Source organism: Neopsephotus bourkii, unplaced genomic scaffold (genome assembly GCF_033783945.1).
Source record: "Neopsephotus bourkii isolate Nb327-2 ecotype Australia unplaced genomic scaffold, CSIRO-AGI_Nbou_v1 NB_39, whole genome shotgun sequence".
NCBI classification, from domain to species: Eukaryota; Metazoa; Chordata; class Aves; order Psittaciformes; family Psittacidae; genus Neopsephotus; species Neopsephotus bourkii.
Window position 1 is genome coordinate 172,031 of NW_026900556.1, and position 20,430 is coordinate 192,460.

Genomic DNA, 20,430 nt, shown 5'->3' on the forward strand with positions numbered 1-20,430 from the left:
CTCTCCTGGATCATGCTGTGGTGGGAAGGAGCCGGGGCATGGCTGTCCGGACACCCATGGGCACTGCATGGATTGATGCTAACAAAGGAGCTGCAGGTACCACCTTTTCCTCACGGGAAAAGCCTAAATATAAACGTGGCTTCAGATTCACTGGTCATGTCAAGTCAGGGTTCTAACCCGGTTAAATGTTGTACCTTGGGCACCCCTGATGCACAAACGGCCATGCAGAAGTCACCCGGGGCTGCTGTGAGCACACCCGGCAATGACCAAAGGGCAGCAGCTGGCTCAGCACTGCTGCTGTTTGCTCCCCATCCCGTGTCTCCAGTACAGACAGGACCGGAGCACTGGAATTCCCAGTTACGTGCAGGCTTCAGGAATCCTGTTCATAAAAGATGTGCTTTAAAGATGACCCGCTGTGGGAGATGAACGCGGTGCTGCTTTTCTGCACGAGTGATGGTTGCCATTTAAGGCTGAGAATTAGAGGAAGGAGATAGATTGGGGGGTTCCACTTAGAAATAGCAGGTTTTGATTGCCTGTTTTGCCTATGGGAAGGCTCTGGCGTTGAAGAGGAAACCTCTCTTAGCCTTTAGATGAAGGAGAGCCTCAGTAAGACAATCTGTACCTGCTTTGTTTGTCATGTGTTCCACTCCATAATGACAAGAGCAGCTTGTCTGACGTCTAGGAAAACACCAAGCTACCATATTCGCAGTCGTCAGAGGGACCAGGGTGGAGGAGATCTGCATTTCCAGTACAGATGGTACCTAAAATCATCAGCAAGGCCCATAAGCAGAGTAAAAGCCCTGCCCAGAAAGCCAGATCTGGCTGTTTTAGGACCAGCCATGGGGCATCCATGGACCAGCAGCGCTTGGCAACCCTGAATAGGACCTGGGAGCAGAGATAGGTGTAAGAAGCTCCTGAGGAGAGCCCAGGCTCGCAGCAGTTTGTAAGAGGAGCAGCACTTGGGCTCATGACCCGCCAGTGTGGTGGTGTTGATAAGACAGGGAGGTTGAACACAAGGCAGGCAGGACATCAGATGGGCGGTAAAGGAGGAATTAAATCAACACCAAACTGTGGCGCTTCTCTTGATGGTCGCTGGGAGGTGGATGAATGGTGAGAGGAGAAAGCCTCCCTGTCATACCATGCTCCAGGAACACTTCTCAGTGTGGGTACCCAGGAAGGTGCGTTCAGTTTGCCCAAAGAAGACAGGTACACTCCATGCTGTCCCATTTCAGGAGGGCAAACAAAGAAAGTAATGCTACTATCAAGGTGTTTTGCTCTAAGATGAAATCTCCTCTGTTCAAGGCCAAAATGAACTGAGGGGGTTTGTATTTTTCACCCTGGAATGTCTTGGGTAATTTCTCTCCTCTGATTCTTCTTAAGCCTGACGCATCCTGGACATCTCATCTTGTCAGCATGACTAAAGCCCAGCTGGACCACAGCAGCCAGAGCCCTTGGTATGCTTGGGTGAACTGCTAGCTCCACTGCTCTAAGTGATTTTCAATACTTGATATGGTTTAATACCCTAAGGCCTGCTAAAGCAGATTAGAGATGGGTATAACACAAGTCAGAGGAGGCTCCAGGACAGCAATCCTTCTGCAAGGACTAACTTCAAAGACCAGCACTCCTTCTGCACCAAGCACACCTGATAGCCACGGTCTCAGCCCTGAACTGGTACCTAGGAAAGCCCGTTTGTGCCCTCCAAGGGGAATTCTGCAAGGAGACCAATTTTGTTTGAATGCTCTGGGATCTCCTGGGGCTTTTCCATGCTGGCCCCTCTCCTGCAGCAGCACACAGGTAATGGGAGAACAGGACCCCCCCCCCTCAGCTGGGCACCCTTTCTGCTGAGGCCCTCCCTGACATGTCCAAGAGACAATGAGGCCCTTTAGGGCTAAATCCCAAGAGCCACAAGCGTCTCCTTTGCCAAGGACATTACTAATTCCTGGCGGTGGCTTGATTCCATAAGCGGCTCAGCAAGGTGACTTTCCAGGTCACCAGCTAATTACAGGTGAAGTGCCAGGGACCGTCTCCAGCAGAAGCGAAAGTTGGGAGCTCTGGGGGGAAGAAAGGGCATAAAACATGTTTACTCAGCTCCTTTGGGCTGAGCCAGCTCCCTCCAAGCAGCTACAGGGCAGTGAGAAAGGCCTGCGGTGGCTTTGGAGCACCTACAGCCCAGTCCCGCCGTCTGCAGCCTGAGAAATCCCAGTCCATCACCACTGCTGCCCCAGACAGCCTGGCCCATGGGTGGCTGGTTTAAGCCTCCCAGTCTCCCCACAACCCCCGGCTATTTGTGTGCTGGAGAGGAGGAGGAGGAAGTAGCCAGGGGACTGATTATTCCCTACTCGTCTTCCTTTGAGTCTTGCCTACGGTTGGTGTCTTCAAGAGCCAGGACACAGCTAAAGCATTTCCCCACCTCTGTGACACAGCAAGGGACAAACCAAGCCCTCCAAAGCACAGAGAAACTGGGGTCACAAACATCCCCTCTCTCCCAGTGCCTGGTGATCCTGAAAGGAAACCACCCCAGGCTCCCCCCTGCTCGCTGGAGTTGGGAGCAGTGAGTAATGCTCGCAGGCTCCCCTGCCCGGCACCGCATTCTTTTCTCCAGCATGTAATGGCCCAGAGGAGGAATAAACCGAGCCTTGCTGGAGCAGCCTGCAGAGTAGCTGTGCACACCACGGCCTTGTGCTGGAGAAGCATCAGGAAGGGCTGGGAAAGGCTCAGCCTCCTTTTACTGGGGTCTGGTTGCCTGGAACAGCAACTGGAATGGGAATAGAGGAGAAACAACGTCCCACAAAGTGTTAACTCCCAGAGAGCCTCATCCGCTGCTGCACTCCGGAGCTTGAAAATCACCCCAAATCCCCTGTGCCCAGTGCTCTGCACCAGCGCATCACCCATCCTCTCCCCACACTTCTGCCCCTCTGAGCTGCTCTGTGGTTTCTCCTCACCACTACCATCACCTCTTCTGTTGTGTGTCCCAAAAGGGTTTTCCAAGTGGAGCAGTGACCATCTCAGGGAGGGCTGAAGGAAGGTGCCCCATTTCCCTACTGCCGTCATCTCTTCTTGCCTCCTGGCCTTTTCCCTGCCCCGCTCTCCATCCTCAAGAGCTGCCATTGCCTCCTCCTCACTCCATCTCCCCAGGACCTCAGGTTATAAACCCAGTTTGGGCCTTGCTTCAACCCGTTTCATCTTCCTTCTTGCAAACTGGTGCTTCCAGTAACTCATCCACCCAGCCCAGTGTCTGCTCCTCCAGCCCTGCCAGGCTCCTGCTGCACCCAGGGGGGAGGCTGGGGAGATGAAGGGCAGAAACCAGCAGGTCCACCCTGAATACAGCACGATGCTGGAGCAGGATCAGGCCAGGCAGAGGATTAAAGGGCCAATGGAGCCTTTCATGTGCTGGGAGCATGACACAATCCCAGCCATTAGCTCTTCAAAGACAGGCAGGTTGGAGGAGCCTTGGGAAGCCAGCGTGCCTGCGAGCGAGGCTCCAAGGTCTGGTCTGCCTGAGCTGGCAGTGCACGGTGTCATCTGCCTCTGGTCTCGCTGGTCTGTGACCTGGTTCTCTTTGGTCCTGTGTCTCCTTCCTTCCACAGCACCAGCTCCAGCTCCCAGGACACACAGGAATTGCTGGTGTTCCTCTGGGCTTCTGAACCTTCCACAAAGCTTCACCGCCCGTGGTGGTTGGATCCAGTTCTGGAGCTGCAGGTGGCACTTGCCCTGCAAGAGCTTCCTCTCCCCACACCCTATTCCCAGCCTCACCCTGTGGCCCTGACTCTCATTTTCCACTTGACTGAAGACTTTCTCTTGCTCTCACCTGAAAGCTGCTCCACCCAGCAAGGCAGTGTAGGAAGGTGCCTCCCAGCCCAAACCCCAGCCTCCCTCCAGGAGCAGAGCAGGACACACACAGCACCAGCTGCATGAAGAGGGGAATACTGCCCACTAAGAGCTATAGCCACCCCCCCATCGGCTTTCACCAGGCCAAACCACCCTGCTGTAAGCACAGAGGGCATCAGCTGGACCCCCACTAAACCCACCTCCTCCAGCAGCTCCCTACCTCCCAGCAAGCATTCCAGAGCACTTTGGCAGGCTCAGCTCTCCCCACCTCTATCACCACAACCCATGTGGCTTGTGCACCAGCCATCCCCCAGGCTCCCACCCCATCAGATAGCCACCCCCTGGAGCCTGGCAAAGCGAGATCAGCACACGCAGTAACCGTCACGCAGCAGCATGCAATGAAGAACCAACAACCAACACGGGTCGAGCCTCTATGGTGTGCACTTTTATTTGAACTGGTCTTAAGTCAGTGTACAGGTAGCCCCTCCCTCCCCCGCGTACTGGCACCGCTTCTCCTAGACCCTGCGGGGGACTGTAAAGCCTTCATTCACATCTATCACTGGGGAACACAGCCTGCTTTGCTTGACAAATCGAAGAGAGAAAAAAAAGGATCAAGTGTGTTTTGTTTTTAAGGCGGAAAGATACAAAAAGACACTTGTTGGGTTACATAATTTACAGACAAGCAATTATAACCTAACACCAGTAACTGGCATCGGCTCCCTCCGAGCTGGGCTGCTGCCTTCACAGAGGCGAGTTAACTTCCTGTAACAATGCATTTAGAACAATATTTGGAATGACTATTAAAAAAAGAAACAAATGTACAATCAAAGTCCTCGGATGCATTGTAGAACTTTGGGGGCGTTCGCTCCAACGTGTTGTTTTGTTTTTAAAGACTGCTGCTGACACCTTCCACCGTTCCAGTTTTTTAATCCTGAGTCAAGCGCCAAAAAAAAAACAAATAAAGCCATGCCAATCTCGTCTGGTTTTATGCGCATTTATGGGTTTCATTTCATCACAAGGGTGTGGGTGTTGGTAACAGTCCGGTTTAGAAGCATTTGCGGTGGACAATGGAGGGTCCGGATTCATCGTACTCCTGCTTGCTGATCCACATCTGCTGGAAGGTGGACAGGGAGGCCAGGATGGAGCCTCCGATCCAGACAGAGTACTTGCGCTCAGGTGGGGCAATGATCTGGAGGAAGAGGAGGGATCGGTCAGACACACAGGGTCAGGCTGCACCCACTGCCCACACGTTGCCAGGTGAGACAGAGGTGCCCAATTCCCACATCCAGCCCTGGCCAAGATCCCATGAAGCACCAACAGGCTTAAACACAACCTCACACACCCTCCCCTCCTTCTTCGCAGGCTGTATTTACATTAATCCCATTACTCATGTGGTTGGGTGCATGCCACCTTGTCCAGGGCAAGGCCACTAAGGGTGCACCAGACACAGAAGCACACTTTCTGCTCCAGCAGCAGTTCAGCTTTCCTCCCTCTACCCACACTCTGCATTTCAGCATCAAGGTTCAGAGCCGTTCCCCTCACTCCATCCTACCTTGATTTTCATTGTGCTGGGTGCCAGGGCTGTGATCTCCTTCTGCATCCTGTCAGCAATGCCAGGGTACATTGTGGTACCACCAGACAGCACTGTGTTGGCATACAGATCCTTACGGATATCCACATCACACTTCATGATAGAGTTGAAGGTAGTTTCATGGATACCACAGGACTCCATACCTGCGAGGAAAACAAGTGGCCTCCAGTCAGCAACAGCTCAGACACAGCCAAGTACTACACTAAGGGTAACCAAGAGCCCCTCTGATGGGAAGGCACTAGAGCCATGCTCTTGACAGGCCCAACCTCCTGTTCTGCTGTCCCACATACCTCAGCCAAACAGCTTCTGACTGTGTAGAAAGCTGGTGAGCCAGCACAGACCTTAATATGGACCAGCAGCAAAAAGGGCAGCACTGCCATAGACTCTGGGTCACCCTTTACAGAGGGAACATTAAAGGGCACAGGTATTGTAGGAGAGCTTGACTTACCCAAGAAAGATGGCTGGAAGAGGGCCTCAGGGCACCTGAACCTCTCATTGCCAATGGTGATAACCTGGCCATCAGGGAGTTCGTAGCTCTTCTCCAGAGAAGAGCTAGAGGCAGCTGTGGCCATCTCCTGCTCGAAATCCAGAGCAACGTAGCACAGCTTCTCCTTGATGTCACGCACGATTTCTCTCTCAGCTGTGGTGGTGAAGCTGTAGCCTCTCTCTGTCAGGATCTTCATGAGGTAGTCCGTCAGGTCACGGCCAGCCAGATCCAGACGGAGGATAGCATGGGGGAGGGCATAGCCTTCGTAGATGGGCACAGTGTGGGTAACACCATCACCAGAGTCCATCACAATACCAGTGGTACGACCAGAGGCATACAGGGACAACACAGCCTGGATGGCTACATACATGGCTGGGGTGTTGAAGGTCTCAAACATGATCTAGGAAGAGGAAAGAAGAGATTGAACCAACAGCAAGAATAAAACCATGGGTTTCCTGCTACAGGTCTACGCCAAGTCCATGCAAGTGGCTTTTAAATCTGTCCCTGAGTCTTCACTCCCACTTGAAGTCCATGCTCATCTTGCCTGCTCTCCACCCACGCCACCACCCAGACCCATCCACATGTCACAGCAAAGAACAGAATGAATGCCAAGTAACTACAGTACAGTCACTCAAGGTTGGTAAATAGATTAGTGTCTAGTCAGAAACAGCAGTTAGACAAGTTGCTAGTTCAGTCTCAGAGAAAGCCAGCTTAGAAGAGCAAACAAAACCTGTCAAGGTCCAGCAAAGAGGAGACTCAGGTCAGGAAAGGAAAACCCTGTAAAGATGGCAAAAAGGGAGAAGAGTGGTGAAGGAGGACAGAGAACAACATGTAAGAGGAGAGCTGGCCTGCAGCAACACCTGCTGTAGCTCCAAGCTCCAGAGCTGTACACACCTGTGTCATCTTCTCTCTGTTGGCTTTGGGGTTCAGGGGAGCCTCTGTGAGCAGCACAGGGTGCTCTTCAGGGGCTACTCTCAGCTCGTTGTAGAAAGTGTGGTGCCAGATCTTTTCCATATCGTCCCAGTTGGTGACAATGCCGTGTTCAATGGGGTACTTCAGGGTCAGGATACCTCTTTTGCTCTGGGCTTCGTCACCAACATAGCTGTCTTTCTGACCCATACCAACCATCACACCCTGCAGAAGGATAAGTGGTGAGAAAACTGAAGTTAGGTAAGCCCCACTGGGGGATAACTTCTTAAAGTTCAGTCCCCAATTACCATCCCTCTTCTGCCCTACTCCAGCAATAATGAAGGTATTCAGCCAACATACAGCTCTATAGGAAGCTGTATTCCCCACAAGCTCTGCTGCAGCACAGAAACCGCTTGTGTTACAAAGCCAAATAAAAAGGCTTCTTGAAACTCAATCATAGAATAGTTAGGGTTGGAAAGGACCTTAAGATCATTGAAACCACCCCTATCAAACCTTCATCGCTTTTATCTACTAACATGCACCCAAGCCACCTACCTGATGTCTGGGGCGACCCACGATGGATGGGAAAACAGCACGGGGAGCATCGTCCCCGGCGAAACCGGCCTTGCACATACCGGAACCATTGTCAACAACGAGTGCGGCAATATCATCATCCATGGCTGGCTGCGGGAGGAGAGGAGAGGAGAACGGTAGGTGAGCATCGCGGCTCACACAGCACCGGGGGGAGGCAGCGGCAGGCGATGCCGCCAAGGCCTTCCCCACCCATTTCCTTCCTGGCGGCGCGGCACCGCTTCACCCTCCGCCCGCTAGAGGGGGCGCGGCCTCCCCGGCTGCGGCGCTGCGCGGGAGCGGGACAAAGGAAGTCCCCGCGCCCGCTCGCGTTATTACCATAAAAGGCAATGGATGCAGCGCGCCGCGCCGCGCCCGCCACCAGCGCTCGGGGGAGGGGGGGGGGAACGGACGGACGCCGGCGGCTGCCGCTGCCCCGCCCCAGCGCCCCGCCCCGGCCAGCGGCGCCTCCGCACGCACAGCCCCGGGGCACAGCGGCTCTGCGCGGCCACCCCGCACCGGCGGCACGGGGTGCTGGGGGGGGGGGTTACACAACCCGTTTAATCCGCCGGTAACGACAGCGGGGTGAGGAGCGGGCACCGCATGTGCCAGCCCCGCACGGGGCAGCCTGGGAAGTGTAGTCACCGCACAAGGGCACAGCCGCGGCACACGGCGCCCGTTTCCTTCCCTCACACACCCCTCCCGTCCCGCAACCCCTCCGCACGCAGCTTTTGTTCCGCTCCACCGCCTCGCCCTCCGCAGGGGGAGCCGCCCCCCACCCCCGCAACAAACCCCACCGCGGCCGTCTCCATGTGCCCGGGAGGGAGAACCGCGCCCCTTCCCAGCAGGGGGGCCGCCGCCCCCCGGCCCAGCCGCGCTTTAACCCCCCCCTTACTGCCGGCTGGGGGAAGGGGTTAGCGCAGAGCAGACAAAGCCCCGCGCCCCGTTCTCCCCCCCTCCACCGCCGCTCCCCGCACACAATAGCCGCGCTGCCCGCTCCTGCGCTTGGCCGCCATCAATCCTCTTAGGAGGCGGATTAACACCATGGGCAGCAGGGGGGCACCCCCCGCCCCTCAAGCATCGCCCCGCAGCCATTATCGAACGGTAAAATCCTTTCATATCCCTCAAAACGCAGCACCGCACAGCAGGCCGGGCTCCCCCACCACCCCTTTCAGCAAACAAAGGGCGCCCTCAGAGCGGGCACAGCACCTTCCAACCGAGCCTTAATTGCAATTAACACCAATAATAGCACCGTTGAACGGCGCAGCACAGAGAGAACCCCCCCGGTCCCGCTCACCTTCGGGGTGTTGCGCGGTCGGGGCGAGGCGGCGGCAGTAGCGGGAGGAGCGGGCGGCTCACTCGGAGGGCACACAGAGCTCGCAGCGGCTCCCGCCCGCCGCCCAGACCCGGCCTTTTATAGGGCCGCCGCCGCCGCCGCCTCGCCATAAAAGGAAACTTTCGGAGCGCGCCGCTCTGATTGGGTTTCGGCCGCCCCGCCCCGCCTCGTGCCGCCCCGCCTCTCCCCGCCCTGCATCGAGAATAATGGCGGGGGGGGGGGTGTTTAATAGGGGGGTACGTCTGTAAAGCTATCGGGGTGTGTGTGCGGGGGGCACCCCGCTTTCGATCCGCTTTACCAACGGCACTGGTACCTCCATCGTGGCCACCCTTCAAACCCGCGGGTTGCGGCGGTGCGATCGCCACCGTGTAGTTGTGCCCGTGTTTCCCCCCCCCCTTTACCAGGAGTGGAATGGCCGCAGCCCTCACACACACAAAGCCGGGCTGTATGGGTGGCAGGGCACGGGGGTACCCGGCTATGGGTGCCTGGGTATAGGGAGGGCCCGTCGGCTGCAAGCCCCGGTGTGCCCCATGGCCGCGGGGTGCTGTCAGCGGTGACCCGGCTCCTGCCGCCCCACTGCGGGGCCTTTGCCCCTTAGACTGGGCGAAGGAAGCGCTCCACGGCCCTCGCTTGTGCATTGAGGCGAGCGGGATGCCGCTCCCCATGCAGGAGCTCGGATAGGGGTAATATTGATTGCTGCCCGCTTGCGATCCCAGCCTTGGAGACGTGGCTGCTCCTGCCCTAAGCTGCCTGCCTGCAGTTCCCTCTTTGGCTGTGACCGTCAGGCTGGGGTTGGGGATAAAGGCGAAGGCAGGGGCCGTGGAGCAGCAGCGAGGAGAGGGCTTTGCGTCCCCGGAGCGCCGTGCGAACACGGGCTGATTAATCAAGTTAATTAAGCAGCCCTGTAAGTAAAGTACAGCAGCCCCCCGCAATCTGTTGCCGGTTGGAAGCACGCAGGCTTTGGTGGGCAGACCTCGAAGGTTGAATCTCAGCTGTTTAAAACCAGCAATAAAAGGGGAAAATGGTTAAAAATGCCTGGGTTTTATGGGGTACGCCTCACCCAGCATCACCGTGGGGGCCCTGCCCTGCCGTCGGGGTCTTGCATCTCGCACTGGCAAGCTCTTTGTCACCAGGGAGCTGGGCATGTGAGGATGAGGATGGGGTCTGGCCGAGGGGGGACTCAGGTGTTATATTCCAGTGCCCAGCACTGCTCCCTGCTGTGGGACACACAAAAGGAGGAGAGCAGCGGGAGGAACCTGCAGGCGCCTGTTGGGATGGAGGGTTGCGATTACCTACAGGGGATGGAAGGAAACGGACACTGGGCATGGATGGGAATAGCGGCTGAGCGGCGCTTTTCCATGGGACAGCATCACCTCGTGTGGGAGCTGGTGGAGGTCAAAAGCCCAAAGCCCAGCACTATGCTGCTCCAGAGGGGATGGCATGGGATGGGCATGGTGATGGACCTGCCCTGCCAAGCCACACCATGGCCATTCCCTATTCCCTTCGTGCTGGAGATGGAGCAGAGATACCCCAGCACACAGGGCGGCAGGACACCCAGCCTGGATGAACCGGGAGGTCTGCGGGGTCATTCTGCAGCAAAGCTGCCTTTGCACGGTCATTTCCCTGCCTCCTCGGGTGGATCCTGCAGGATCTCTGTATCTCAGCTTCCCTTGCAATAAAATGGGAGTCATTGCCGTTAATTACCTACCTCACAGGGAATTAATTAATGTTTGCGCTCCACTTTGAAAAGGCTGATTATTAATTAGAAGATTATACGTCAAATAAGGGGAGCCACAAGGCATGGGTACAGCTGATGGCCCTTCCCAGTGTCAAATGTGGTCCACCGACGTGCTGATAAGGGATCTGCAGCAAACAGCAGTGGGAAAAGCCCTACAATAGCACTGGGGTGATGGGTTTGGGATGGGGGACGTCAGCAGGCGGTCAGGAGCAGGTTGGGAGGCCACCGCGGGGTGTGCATCAGAGGGATGGGATGCTCTGCTCCGCTGCAAGCCGGTTGGGGAGCCACAGATGGAGACAGCCCATTAGGCAGGAAGGGGAATGACTGGGCAATTAGCTCCTCTTGATTATTGGGCTGAATCAGAAAGCAATCAACCCCCCAGCATCCGGCCCTGTGTCTCCTGGCTTTTGGGGGCTGTGAGATGTGGCCTCGGTAGGGATGGCAGGATGTGGGCCGCAGCACAAGCCCAGGCACCACCGCTTCCTCCCAGCCTGGAGCTGCTTTCATAGCAAAGCCACTGTGTTCACTGCCCCACTGTGTGACCAACCAAGCCGGATCCGCTGGCCATGGCTCAGGGCTCTGCTCCTGGGATGTTGCAAGAGCCAAGAGAAAGGGGAACCGAGCCCACGTGTGCCCTTGGACGGGCATCACAGCCTCCCCAATCACCCTGTTTTGCTGCGCTTCTCCCTGCTTGTCCTTGGCGCCCGGCTCCCGACTAAACTATCTGTGGGAGGATGCTCCTGCCCTTCGCTGCCTCATAGGGTTAGCTTTGCCTTGCTGCACTTGGGGGACAATATGTGAGCTCTCCTTTCCACCCGCTTCTTCCACCCCCCTTAGAACAGAAGCCCTTTGCCCGCATAGGGATGGCGTCTGCACGCTGTGGGGAGAGGAGGCAAATAAGCCTCATGGCTTTTGGGGGTTGAGTTTCTGCACATCCCCTCCATCGCTGCTCCAGCCGTGCTCTCAGGCCTCTCTGTCGTGACAGTGAGAAAAGAGGTGGAAACTCCTGAAACACATTGCTTTAAATCACCACCCTGCACAAGTGCAGAGGTTTCTCAGAGCTCCCTTCCTGCTCCCCAAGGGGGAAGAGGGAAAGGCGCCGGCCACATCCCCTATTTCGCAGGCCTGGGGACCATCCCAGCACCTTCCTCTTTTCGGTTCACTCCTTGCAGCATCCGCTGCAATGGGAATGTGCAGGAGGTAGAATCCAAGCAGGAGATCCAAGCCCATCGGCCCCTTTGGAGATGTGTGGGGGCCTCATGCAGTCCCCACCTCTCCCTTTACAGGGACACGTTCAGCATTAAAACCTGCAGCAAAGCAGCCCCTGACATTTTCCTCTCTCATTGTGTTGCATCCCTGGTGCTAGCTCATCTCCAGCGAGCTGCAGGCTCTCCTCTCCCCCTTTAAGCATCACTCCCCACTCTCATACATCCCTCCCTGAGGTTCCCGCTCCTTCGTATTGATCCTCAGCTCTCTGATTTATCAGTGCCTTTTGCAGAGAGATGAAAGTCTTTCCCTCTGCAGGCCCCCACGTGTAAGGGACCGTTCTCCCCTGATGTGCTGCATCCGCATGGATGGGCTGACAGTGCATCAAGCATCTCTCCCACCTACAACAAAGGTAAATCATTCTATTGTAGCGTGCTGGAAAACTGTACAAAGTCACCACTTTGCACCTTTGGGGCATCAATAGACAACCTGGGCCAGGTTGGGCTGAGGCTGTTGGAAAGGGCCCAGCCCTGCCCAGGTAGCAGAGGTGGTAGAAGGGGACACATGCCTGGTTTACAACCTGCTGCCCCTTAAAACAGGACTTTGCTGGAGGGGGTGAAGCCCAGAGGAGTGATTTTTGTTCACCCATTCCCCCATCAGTGCCTGTCCTCGCTGCCCAGCTCCATCCCTCTGTGCTCCCATGCCTTCCATAGCCCCTTCTTTGCATACCCCTGAGCTCATCCCTCTGCCAACGCTTCCAGATCAGGATGCTGGCCCCAGGGTCCCCCAGCCCTTGCAGGCAGTAGGAGACCAAGCCTTCATTCCCAACCGTGCAGGTGGCCAGATAAGGAGCTGCTATCCAGTGCGTGTGCTAAGAGCATCCTCTATCCCAGCCCCAGCAGCCATCCCACCTTCCCTGGGCTGAGCTGGCTGCTCAGGAGCAGAGCAAAGCCTTCCCTTCCCCCTCGGTTCAACGTGCTGCTGGTGCTGGCTTGGTTGACCTTGATCACAAGAGCCGGTGAGGCCCAAGCCTTGCCTTGTTTTGTGCCCAAGGTCATTCTCCATCACAGCGCGATTACAGCCAGACCCCGGGGGGGGGGATGCTGCTGGGCTCCCTGGGGCCACCCTGTGCTGCTATAAGCTAAACCCCTATTGAAGATACAAACCTCTGCCCCTATTGAAGAGCTTCCCTGCAGATCCCTGCCCCTCCAGCCAGGCCTGGTGTCAGCTTCAGGGGATATTTCCTCCAGCCAAAAACAGAAGGGGAACAGAAAAAGCTGATTCTCCCTGGGCTTTCTCTGCAAGCCTCAGCCCTCTGGCCCTGCTCACCCCCTGAATCACCCCTCCACTGGGATGCAGGAAGGATGCTCCACAGGGTTTGGTTACCTGTGCTGACAAAAGGCTCCAGCACAGTGTTCCGTGGTGCTGTGCCGAGCTGGATGGGGTATTTCCAACTGCTCCTTAATGACTTGGACAATTGATTTTGCTCAGTCGCTGGCAATAAAGGCAGGAGGCAGCTGGATGGAGTTTTCTGCTCATACCGTGCCTAGGAAATGAAACAGATCCTGGGCTGCCCAAGCATGCTGGGAAGTTTGCTTTGATCTCTGCTGGGATAATGGCATTTTCCATCTGGGGGCTCAAGCCTTTGGGAGGGAAACTTCTCCCACCTCAGAGATGGAGGGAAGAGCACTGCCTTTGTTTTCATTGGGGAATGGAGGAGCAGAGAGCAGGATGCCCGCTGGTCAGGTTGGGTCTCCCACCCCTGCCAGGTAATATAAAGCACTTCTGACACTGCAAAACTGCTCTGGGTTTGGGGCTGTAATTCCCATTTTACGGTTAAATGGAAGAGAGGGGGCTGAGACTGCATCCCGGAGCACCCCTCCATCAGCCCCAGACCTGCACCCAGCTCCTCTGCCTGCAGGCACAGGGATGCTCAGGGTGGGTGAGGCAGGGCTTGCCCATTCCTAGAAGGAGGGATGCGGATGGCTCTGGACTCCATCCCAGCCCCATACCTGCCAGGGCTGGCCCTGGGCTCTGTTTGCACAGCCAGGGCTGAGCCCTGACGCAAGCGGCTCACCCCAAGCAGGGAGTTGGCAATGGAAGAGTGGGACCTGCTCTAGTCAATGCTCCATCCACTCCCCGTGCTCCTGTGGGTTAAATAAACCCTCAGGGGTGATTCAGCGTGCACCCATACAGAGCACTCAGCCCGTCTGCAAGAGTCACTGCCAATGAAACCCTGCTCCCATCCATCTCTTCCCTACCTTGGCTGGGAGTGGGTGCAGCAGAGGAGGACCAGGAGGCTGTCACCCACCACCAGGCACAGTGGGCTTGTTTCTGGTCCCCATGATGGGGATAACGGTGGGGTGATGCCGCTCGTGATGCGCAGTTAGCAGGGGCAGGAGATGGGGTGATGCTGATCCCAACCAGTCCCTCTGGTCCCACTCTCACCGAGATCCACAGCAAACCTGGGGGCAAACGGGCGAGTTTACACCAATATCACTCCTCTGATACCATCCAGAGGCCACTCCACACATGGGGGATAAAAGGAAACCGCCACCACCAAGCCTGCGTGCAGATGCACTGATCCCCATTGGATTGTATTACCCTCTCAGCCCATTGCCCCTAAAGTTTCCATCCCTCGCTCCAGACACTATTTCCACGTGTGCTTTGTTTGGCTCATTTCACACATTCCTGACAGCGGGAGATAAGATCTCAGGAGAAAGGCAAACAACAGCAGTGGGTGCAATGTGCTGACTATCCCTGCCTGGCACACTAAGGCACCGTGCCCCCTCCTTGCCAGCTCTGACCTGGGACTATCGAGGACACCCCGATGTTCATCTTCATCCCACCACAGGCTGCTTTGTGGGATGGAGATCTGCAAGGAGAAAGCCTGATGGGACTCGGGTGGTATTGAGTCATCAGGTCCCAAGGAGGACAGCAGAGCTCTGGTGTCCAGGGTCCCTTTGCCACCCTTGGGTGCCCACTCTGCTGTCCCAGGTGGGTGACATGGCCTGGGCAGACACAGGGCCCTGCTGGGGTGCTGGAGGTGTTATCAGCTCTGAGAGTATGGGAAAAATGCACTTGAAACCCATTAAAACCTTGAGGACTTGCAGGTGACACCACAGCAACGGCACTGCCTTAGGAACTCCCTGGCTGCCCTCGCATCCCCCAAGGGACCCTGTGCTGGCACATGCAGGGCGATGCAGGAACACATCTCTCCCTCCTCCGGCCCTTAATGGCAAATGGGGTTGAGAGTTAAACCTTCCTGCTCTCTTTCCTTCCCCAGGCTGGGGCTGGAGCCATGCGGGGTTGCAGAGGTGGCTTCCAGACCTCCTCTGGTGCCGGAGCACCACGGGCAGCAGAAGAAACCAAGCAGATACAGGGCAATGATGGGGCTCAGAGAGAAAAGGGGCTGAGACATTAAGGTTTTCTACACCTTCTAAGCCCTTGGAACAGGTCAACCAGCAAGCAGAACCCCCTTGGCCCCATGGCTGTGAGATGGCTGCACAGCACCTTTCACTCTGGGAGCCCTTGTTCTTGTGCAAGAGCTCAACAGGGGGCACAAGCAAGAGGAAGAACCCAGCAACCAGCTGGGAACAAGGAAGCCCTGAGCATGGGGCAGCTCCAGCCCCACACAACCTGGCTCTGGTACTGGCAGCAGCCTGGCAGTACCCCAGCATCACCCCAGCATCACTCAGCTGGGTCCCTTGCTCAGGGCTGGCTTGATGGGCAGGGGGCTTGTGGTCCCATGGGCCCCTGTCTGTCCAACATAGAGCACATCACATCCAAACCCAAATCCCTTCCCTCAGCTGTCAGTGAAAGGAGGGATGTTGGGATGGCACAGGACCCCCACTCCTCACTCTGGGCACATCTTTTAACCAATGCAGAGTGGGGGGGGCACCAACCCACCCAGCAGCTCCCAGTACAGCACCAGCCTGGGGAAGTGAACCTTAAATGGCAAAACCTGGCCCTGTCTCTGCGGAACCAGCCGGAGAAAGGCAGCGGAAACAGGAAACCAGAGAGCAGCTGAACCCAGCACCCTGCATCACTTCACAGACCTGAACGCACCAGGAAACTCCCCAGCAATGGTACTGTCCCTCCTCTGCCTCGTCTGAGTGGTGGGGTGCCCTCTCGTGAGGTGGGTACCACGGATCATCCGGCATCCCGCATCATCCAGCACCCCTAGATCATCCTGTACCTCCAGGTTGTCCTGCATCCTAGGTCATCCTGTACCTCCAGATCGTCCCGCATCCTAGGTCATCCTGTACCTCCAGATCGTCCTGCATCCTAGGTCATCCTGTACCTCCAGATTGTCCTGCATCCTAGGTCATCCTGTACCCCCAGATTGTCCTGCATCCTAGGTCATCCTGTACCCCCAGATTGTCCTGCATCCTAGGTCATCCTGTACCCCCAGATCATCCTGCATCCTAGGTCATCCTGTACCCCCAGATCATCCTGCATCCTAGGTCATCCTGTACCCCCAGATCGTCCTGTATCTTAGGTCATCCTGTACCTCCAGATCATCCTGCATCCTGGATCTTCCTGCACACCTAGCCCCAGGACAGGATCAGGGAGAGGAAAGGTCTCTGTATTTCCCCTCCCTTGTGCACCAGCTCAAGCAATAAGGATGGACAAACCCCCCTGGCTCCCCACTGTTAGTTTTGCAGATGCCAGGGCAGGAGTTGCTGAAGTGCTGCAGGCCTGTGCTTGCTTCCAAGATAACTCCATGCTCAGCAGTGAAAATGCTTCCGATCCAAAACCTTCATGTATTGGGATGGGAAGGAGCTTGGATCTTCACCCATTTCCTTGGGTTTTTGAGGAGCCCCCTTGAATCCAGTTTGCCATTAAGGGGAGCCACCAACCTACCACCAAACCGAGCCTCTCTGCAAGATGTTCCCCATTGGGTTATGTGCAAAGGAGGTCCCACAGGGCAGGACAAGCCCACCAGCATCATGGGTTTCCTCCCATAAATCACTACTTCCCCCCAGTGAACCCTGTGCTGGTTGGGAGCTCCCTCTCTTTGCTTTGGCTGGTTTATTGCCCATCCCAATAAATAAGCACATTGCTTACACTTGGGTCTAATCACATCCTGCTAGCGAGCGGGCAGCAGGTCCTTCACCCAGCTGCTCCCCATGGATTCGTGTCTGTGGGATGGGAAAGAGCCTGGAAATCTGTGCGATCCCAATGCCAGGATTCGCTGTGCTCCATTTCCCAGCTCCATAAGCTTGCTCCCAGCAGTGTGACATCCCATCAAAGCATCCATCCTTGGGGAAACCGGCTTTGCAGACATGCTTTGGGCCTTGCCCTCTTCCTCCCCACCTGTAAGCAGAGGACTGAGCGGTGGGAGCTGGGATACTGACACCATTGGGATGCGCGCAGCAGCTCCCTTTGCTGCGAGGGAAAAGCTGCAAAGGGAAAGGCAGAGGGGGAAGCCTGCACACATCAAAAAGGAATCACGTTGGCAAAGTCACGACTATTTAAAACCAGGCAGACAGCTGCCTCCCTCCAGCTTACAGGGGAGATGGGCTCCTCCTGTGCCAGGACCGGTTCCCGAGCTCGCCAGCCCGGTGGGGATGGAGCTGCTCCCACAACCATGGACTGGGAACTGGAGGAGAAGTATGGAAACCAGCTGGAAACTGGCTCTGGGTGGATTTAATCCCGTCTGATTTCCTCTTCTGTGAGCTTCAACCAAGCCTTTTCAAAGCGTTTCCACTCCTAAATGAAAGCGACGTTTCCAGCATGGGATGCTCTCTTCATCAAACAGGGAAGCACCGGTCCCTTCATCTTCCTCTGCTACAGAAGTCCTGAGGCTTCATTAAATAGGACACAACCATCCCTGTTGGACACACACCTTAATCCTGTCATTCCAACCCTGGTTTTGAGCAGCAGAAAGAATGGGGCAGAGCAGTCACCGCAGCCACCCAGGGTGGTTGACTTGCACCATTAAAGGCAATGCCACCACCAGCAGTTGCCTGTTGTCCTGCATCACTGGGTCACCTCCGAGCTGCTTCCCGTTGCTCAATCCTGCAGGATAAGCGCATAAAACCAGGCTCTTGAGGATGGAGACCCCACAGGTCCCACATGGGAAGGGTTTCCTCACCCCTACCCCATGTCTCTGCTGTTGGAAGTTCAGATGAGGATTTCTCTATCAGTCACTGTGGCCACGGTGGTCCCTTCCTCCCCACCTTGCCCAGTAGTACCACCTCTAACTTGTATTCTCCAGGCAGATAAGGGGAAGGGAGGGATCCCTGCAGCCCATTCACTGCAGATGCTCAGCACATTAAGGCAAATGAGGCTTTTTCCAGCCCATCACTGCTGGTTCTGGAGCTCAGGTCCCTCAGCCCACTTCCACCCTGCTTTACCTCCAGTATGTCACACACTGGAGGGGTCGAGCATCACAAAACAAAGGTGAAGAACTTCCTTAAACCCCTTAACCATATCCCTTCTGAGCCTCAGAGCTTGAGAAGAGCATGAGCTCCTGGTCCTGAGAGAACCTCACTCTCCCTCCTATGCAGGCAGCAGAACCAAGCCATAAAACAAGGACCTGAGCCCCTTCCCCATGGTTTTACCTCTCCCCAGCAGCAATCACTGCTCAGGGAGGTTGGATGCTGGTTTTTTCCCTATGGGTTATCCTGACCCGGGGTTGAGCTGGCTGTTCCCTCCAGCCAAACCCCATTGCAGCAGCAGCCAGGCTGGGTGCCCACAGGTACCAGGCTCCATCACCCCATTCCCACAGTCCCAGCTCCTCGGAGGCGGAGCGGAGCCTAATGACAAGCAAGGGATGGTGCCACACCTGCAGAAAGCCATTTTTGGAAGGACACCTGGGGAAGAAGCGATTCCCATGGTGCTGCTCTGTAATTAGCATTAATGACTGGGGCTTGGGAAACCTCTTCCCCAGTTACTCCAGGCAGCACCTGACGGAAACTGTGGGAATCCCATCCAGCTGAGTCAGCCACTGAGGTGATGGGGCCCTGGGGTCCCTCCCTCTGCCCCCTTCCCCACCAGCCCATAGGGATGGGTGTTGGCTGGGGGGTTAATACACCTAAGGATAACCAAGCCTCATCCATCTCCCCCTTCCCAATGAGGTGCCAAGGTCCTTTTGGGGGGGACATCCCAGGGCTGGAGGGGGCTCCCATCTGCTGCCCCTTCAAGCATCCTTGCTCGCATGGCAAAGCAAGAGCGCATTTCCTTGGGTATTTACCCCAGCTCGTTGCCATCAGCAGCACCCCGAGGTGTTATTATAGACCAAGGGAAAATCCACCCCAAAAGCCTAACCCCAAGCAGCCGCCCCGTCACCACCAAATGGCAGGGTACCACTGCCTGAGTCACTTCAGCCTTTTCTGTATATCTGTATGTATAAATATACTCATTAGTTGAATGAATCAGGACATTTCATCATCCAGAGCCGATTCGGAGTCATCTCGCCCTGCCCCAGTGACTCCTCGGTGGACCGGGGACACATCCAGCCTCCTTCCTGTAAGGGGAAAGCTGCTGCATCCTCACCCCCAAACCAGCACTGTTGGCTTCAGAATGAAGGGATAAAACCAGAAGGAAAAGCACCCTCCACACACACAGGGGCTGTTTTCTCCTTGGCTGTTTGCAGTGGAACCCTCCAGCATCTTACATGGGTGCTGGGGTGACCCCAACCACCACCACCCAGTGGCACAGAGCATCCCAATGGGGGTCCCAAGGGCAATGCCCGGATATCCCATAACATTCCACACACTGCGACTCCCAGGGGTGGTCACAGCCCTCTGCCTATGCTCCACATGGGATCCCTGTCCCTCCCCAGGGACTCCAGCATCCCCTCTCACCCTCCCACTTGACCTAACCTCCTGTCCATAAATGGAGAGGTTTGAGACGGTCCCGGGGTGGAGGAGGAGGAGAAAAACAGGAGAATAATGTCAAGAATGCAGGACACAACGTGAGGAACCCGGTCCCGGCCCCACTGCGGGCTGGGGGCTATGGGAGCAGCCGCCGGGGGAGCCTGGCCGAGCCCCCATCCTCACCCCATATAAACCACCCCGGAACTGGAAGGAAAGGTGCTGCTTTTGCTTCTCTTTCTGTGCATTTCTCACCACCGGGGACTTTCCGATGTGGGGCTGCCCCGTTTCCACTTTACCCCCCACTCCCCTCCGGGGTATCCCATTGCAGCGATGTGTCCCCCTGCAACGCCATCACCTTCATCCCTGCCACACTGGGATGGATGCGGGTGGCACCAAGGGCTGAGCCTCCGCTCGGGGCCAACGTCCAGCTCCTAGGATAGAAAGCGACAACACTCTGGTGCCCATTGAGGGGAGCCCATCCCTGCCTCCCCCGTCCAACACGCACAGCCCCGGCTCCCCATCACCCTGTCCCCAAGCCGGCAGTGCCCATCCCTAAGGTCAGGGTGCGTCCCTTCGGGTTCTCCCGGCTCATTGCTCCAGCGGCTCGCTGGAATCCTCCATAAAAGGAAAACCAGGCGCAGGTAGCGCTGCCAAACTGAGTCATTCCCAGCCCGGCTCTCGGCTCCGTCAGCAGCGATTTCCTCCCTGCGCTCCCCTTCGCACGCTGGGAGCGGTGGGGGGGGACAGGGAGGAGCGGCACCGCCTCGGTTAACGCCGTGCGGAACGCACCGCAAGCGCCGCTGCTGGGCTTGGGGTGATTGATGCCGCCGTGGGTCTGCACTGGAGCCAGGGGGGGAATGCACCCCCTGGGGCTCGGCACTCGGGGCAGTGGTACCCGGTTGGGCAGGCACCGACATCGCTCCTGCTGTACAGAACCTG

The 20,430-nt window shown here is 56.6% G+C and overlaps 1 protein-coding gene across 1 annotated transcript; it reads right to left on the reverse strand.

Moving 5' to 3' along the window:
* Positions 1-4,251: 4,251 nt before the first annotated feature.
* On the reverse strand, positions 4,252-8,845 carry ACTB (actin beta). Its single transcript, XM_061345871.1, has 6 exons — positions 8,683-8,845; positions 7,371-7,499; positions 6,801-7,040; positions 5,868-6,306; positions 5,381-5,562; positions 4,252-5,017 (listed from the first exon to the last, which is right to left on the reverse strand). The coding sequence occupies exons 2-6, from the start codon at positions 7,491-7,493 to the stop codon at positions 4,874-4,876; spliced, it is 1,128 nt and encodes a 375-aa protein (XP_061201855.1). The 5' UTR covers positions 7,494-7,499; positions 8,683-8,845; the 3' UTR covers positions 4,252-4,873.
* Between the last annotated feature and the right edge of the window lie 11,585 nt (positions 8,846-20,430).

Bases quoted from the DNA above. Each gene is read 5' to 3' on its own strand.
- ACTB (XM_061345871.1), bottom strand. From the start codon at position 7,493: ATGGATGATGATATTGCCGCACTCGTTGTTGACAATGGTTCCGGTATG. The intron at 6,307-6,800 runs GTGTGTACAGCT...TCCTCTTCCTAG, and splicing joins ACAGAGAGAAGATGACACAG to ATCATGTTTGAGACCTTCAA. The intron at 5,563-5,867 runs GTAAGTCAAGCT...TTTTCCTCGCAG, and splicing joins CTTCCAGCCATCTTTCTTGG to GTATGGAGTCCTGTGGTATC.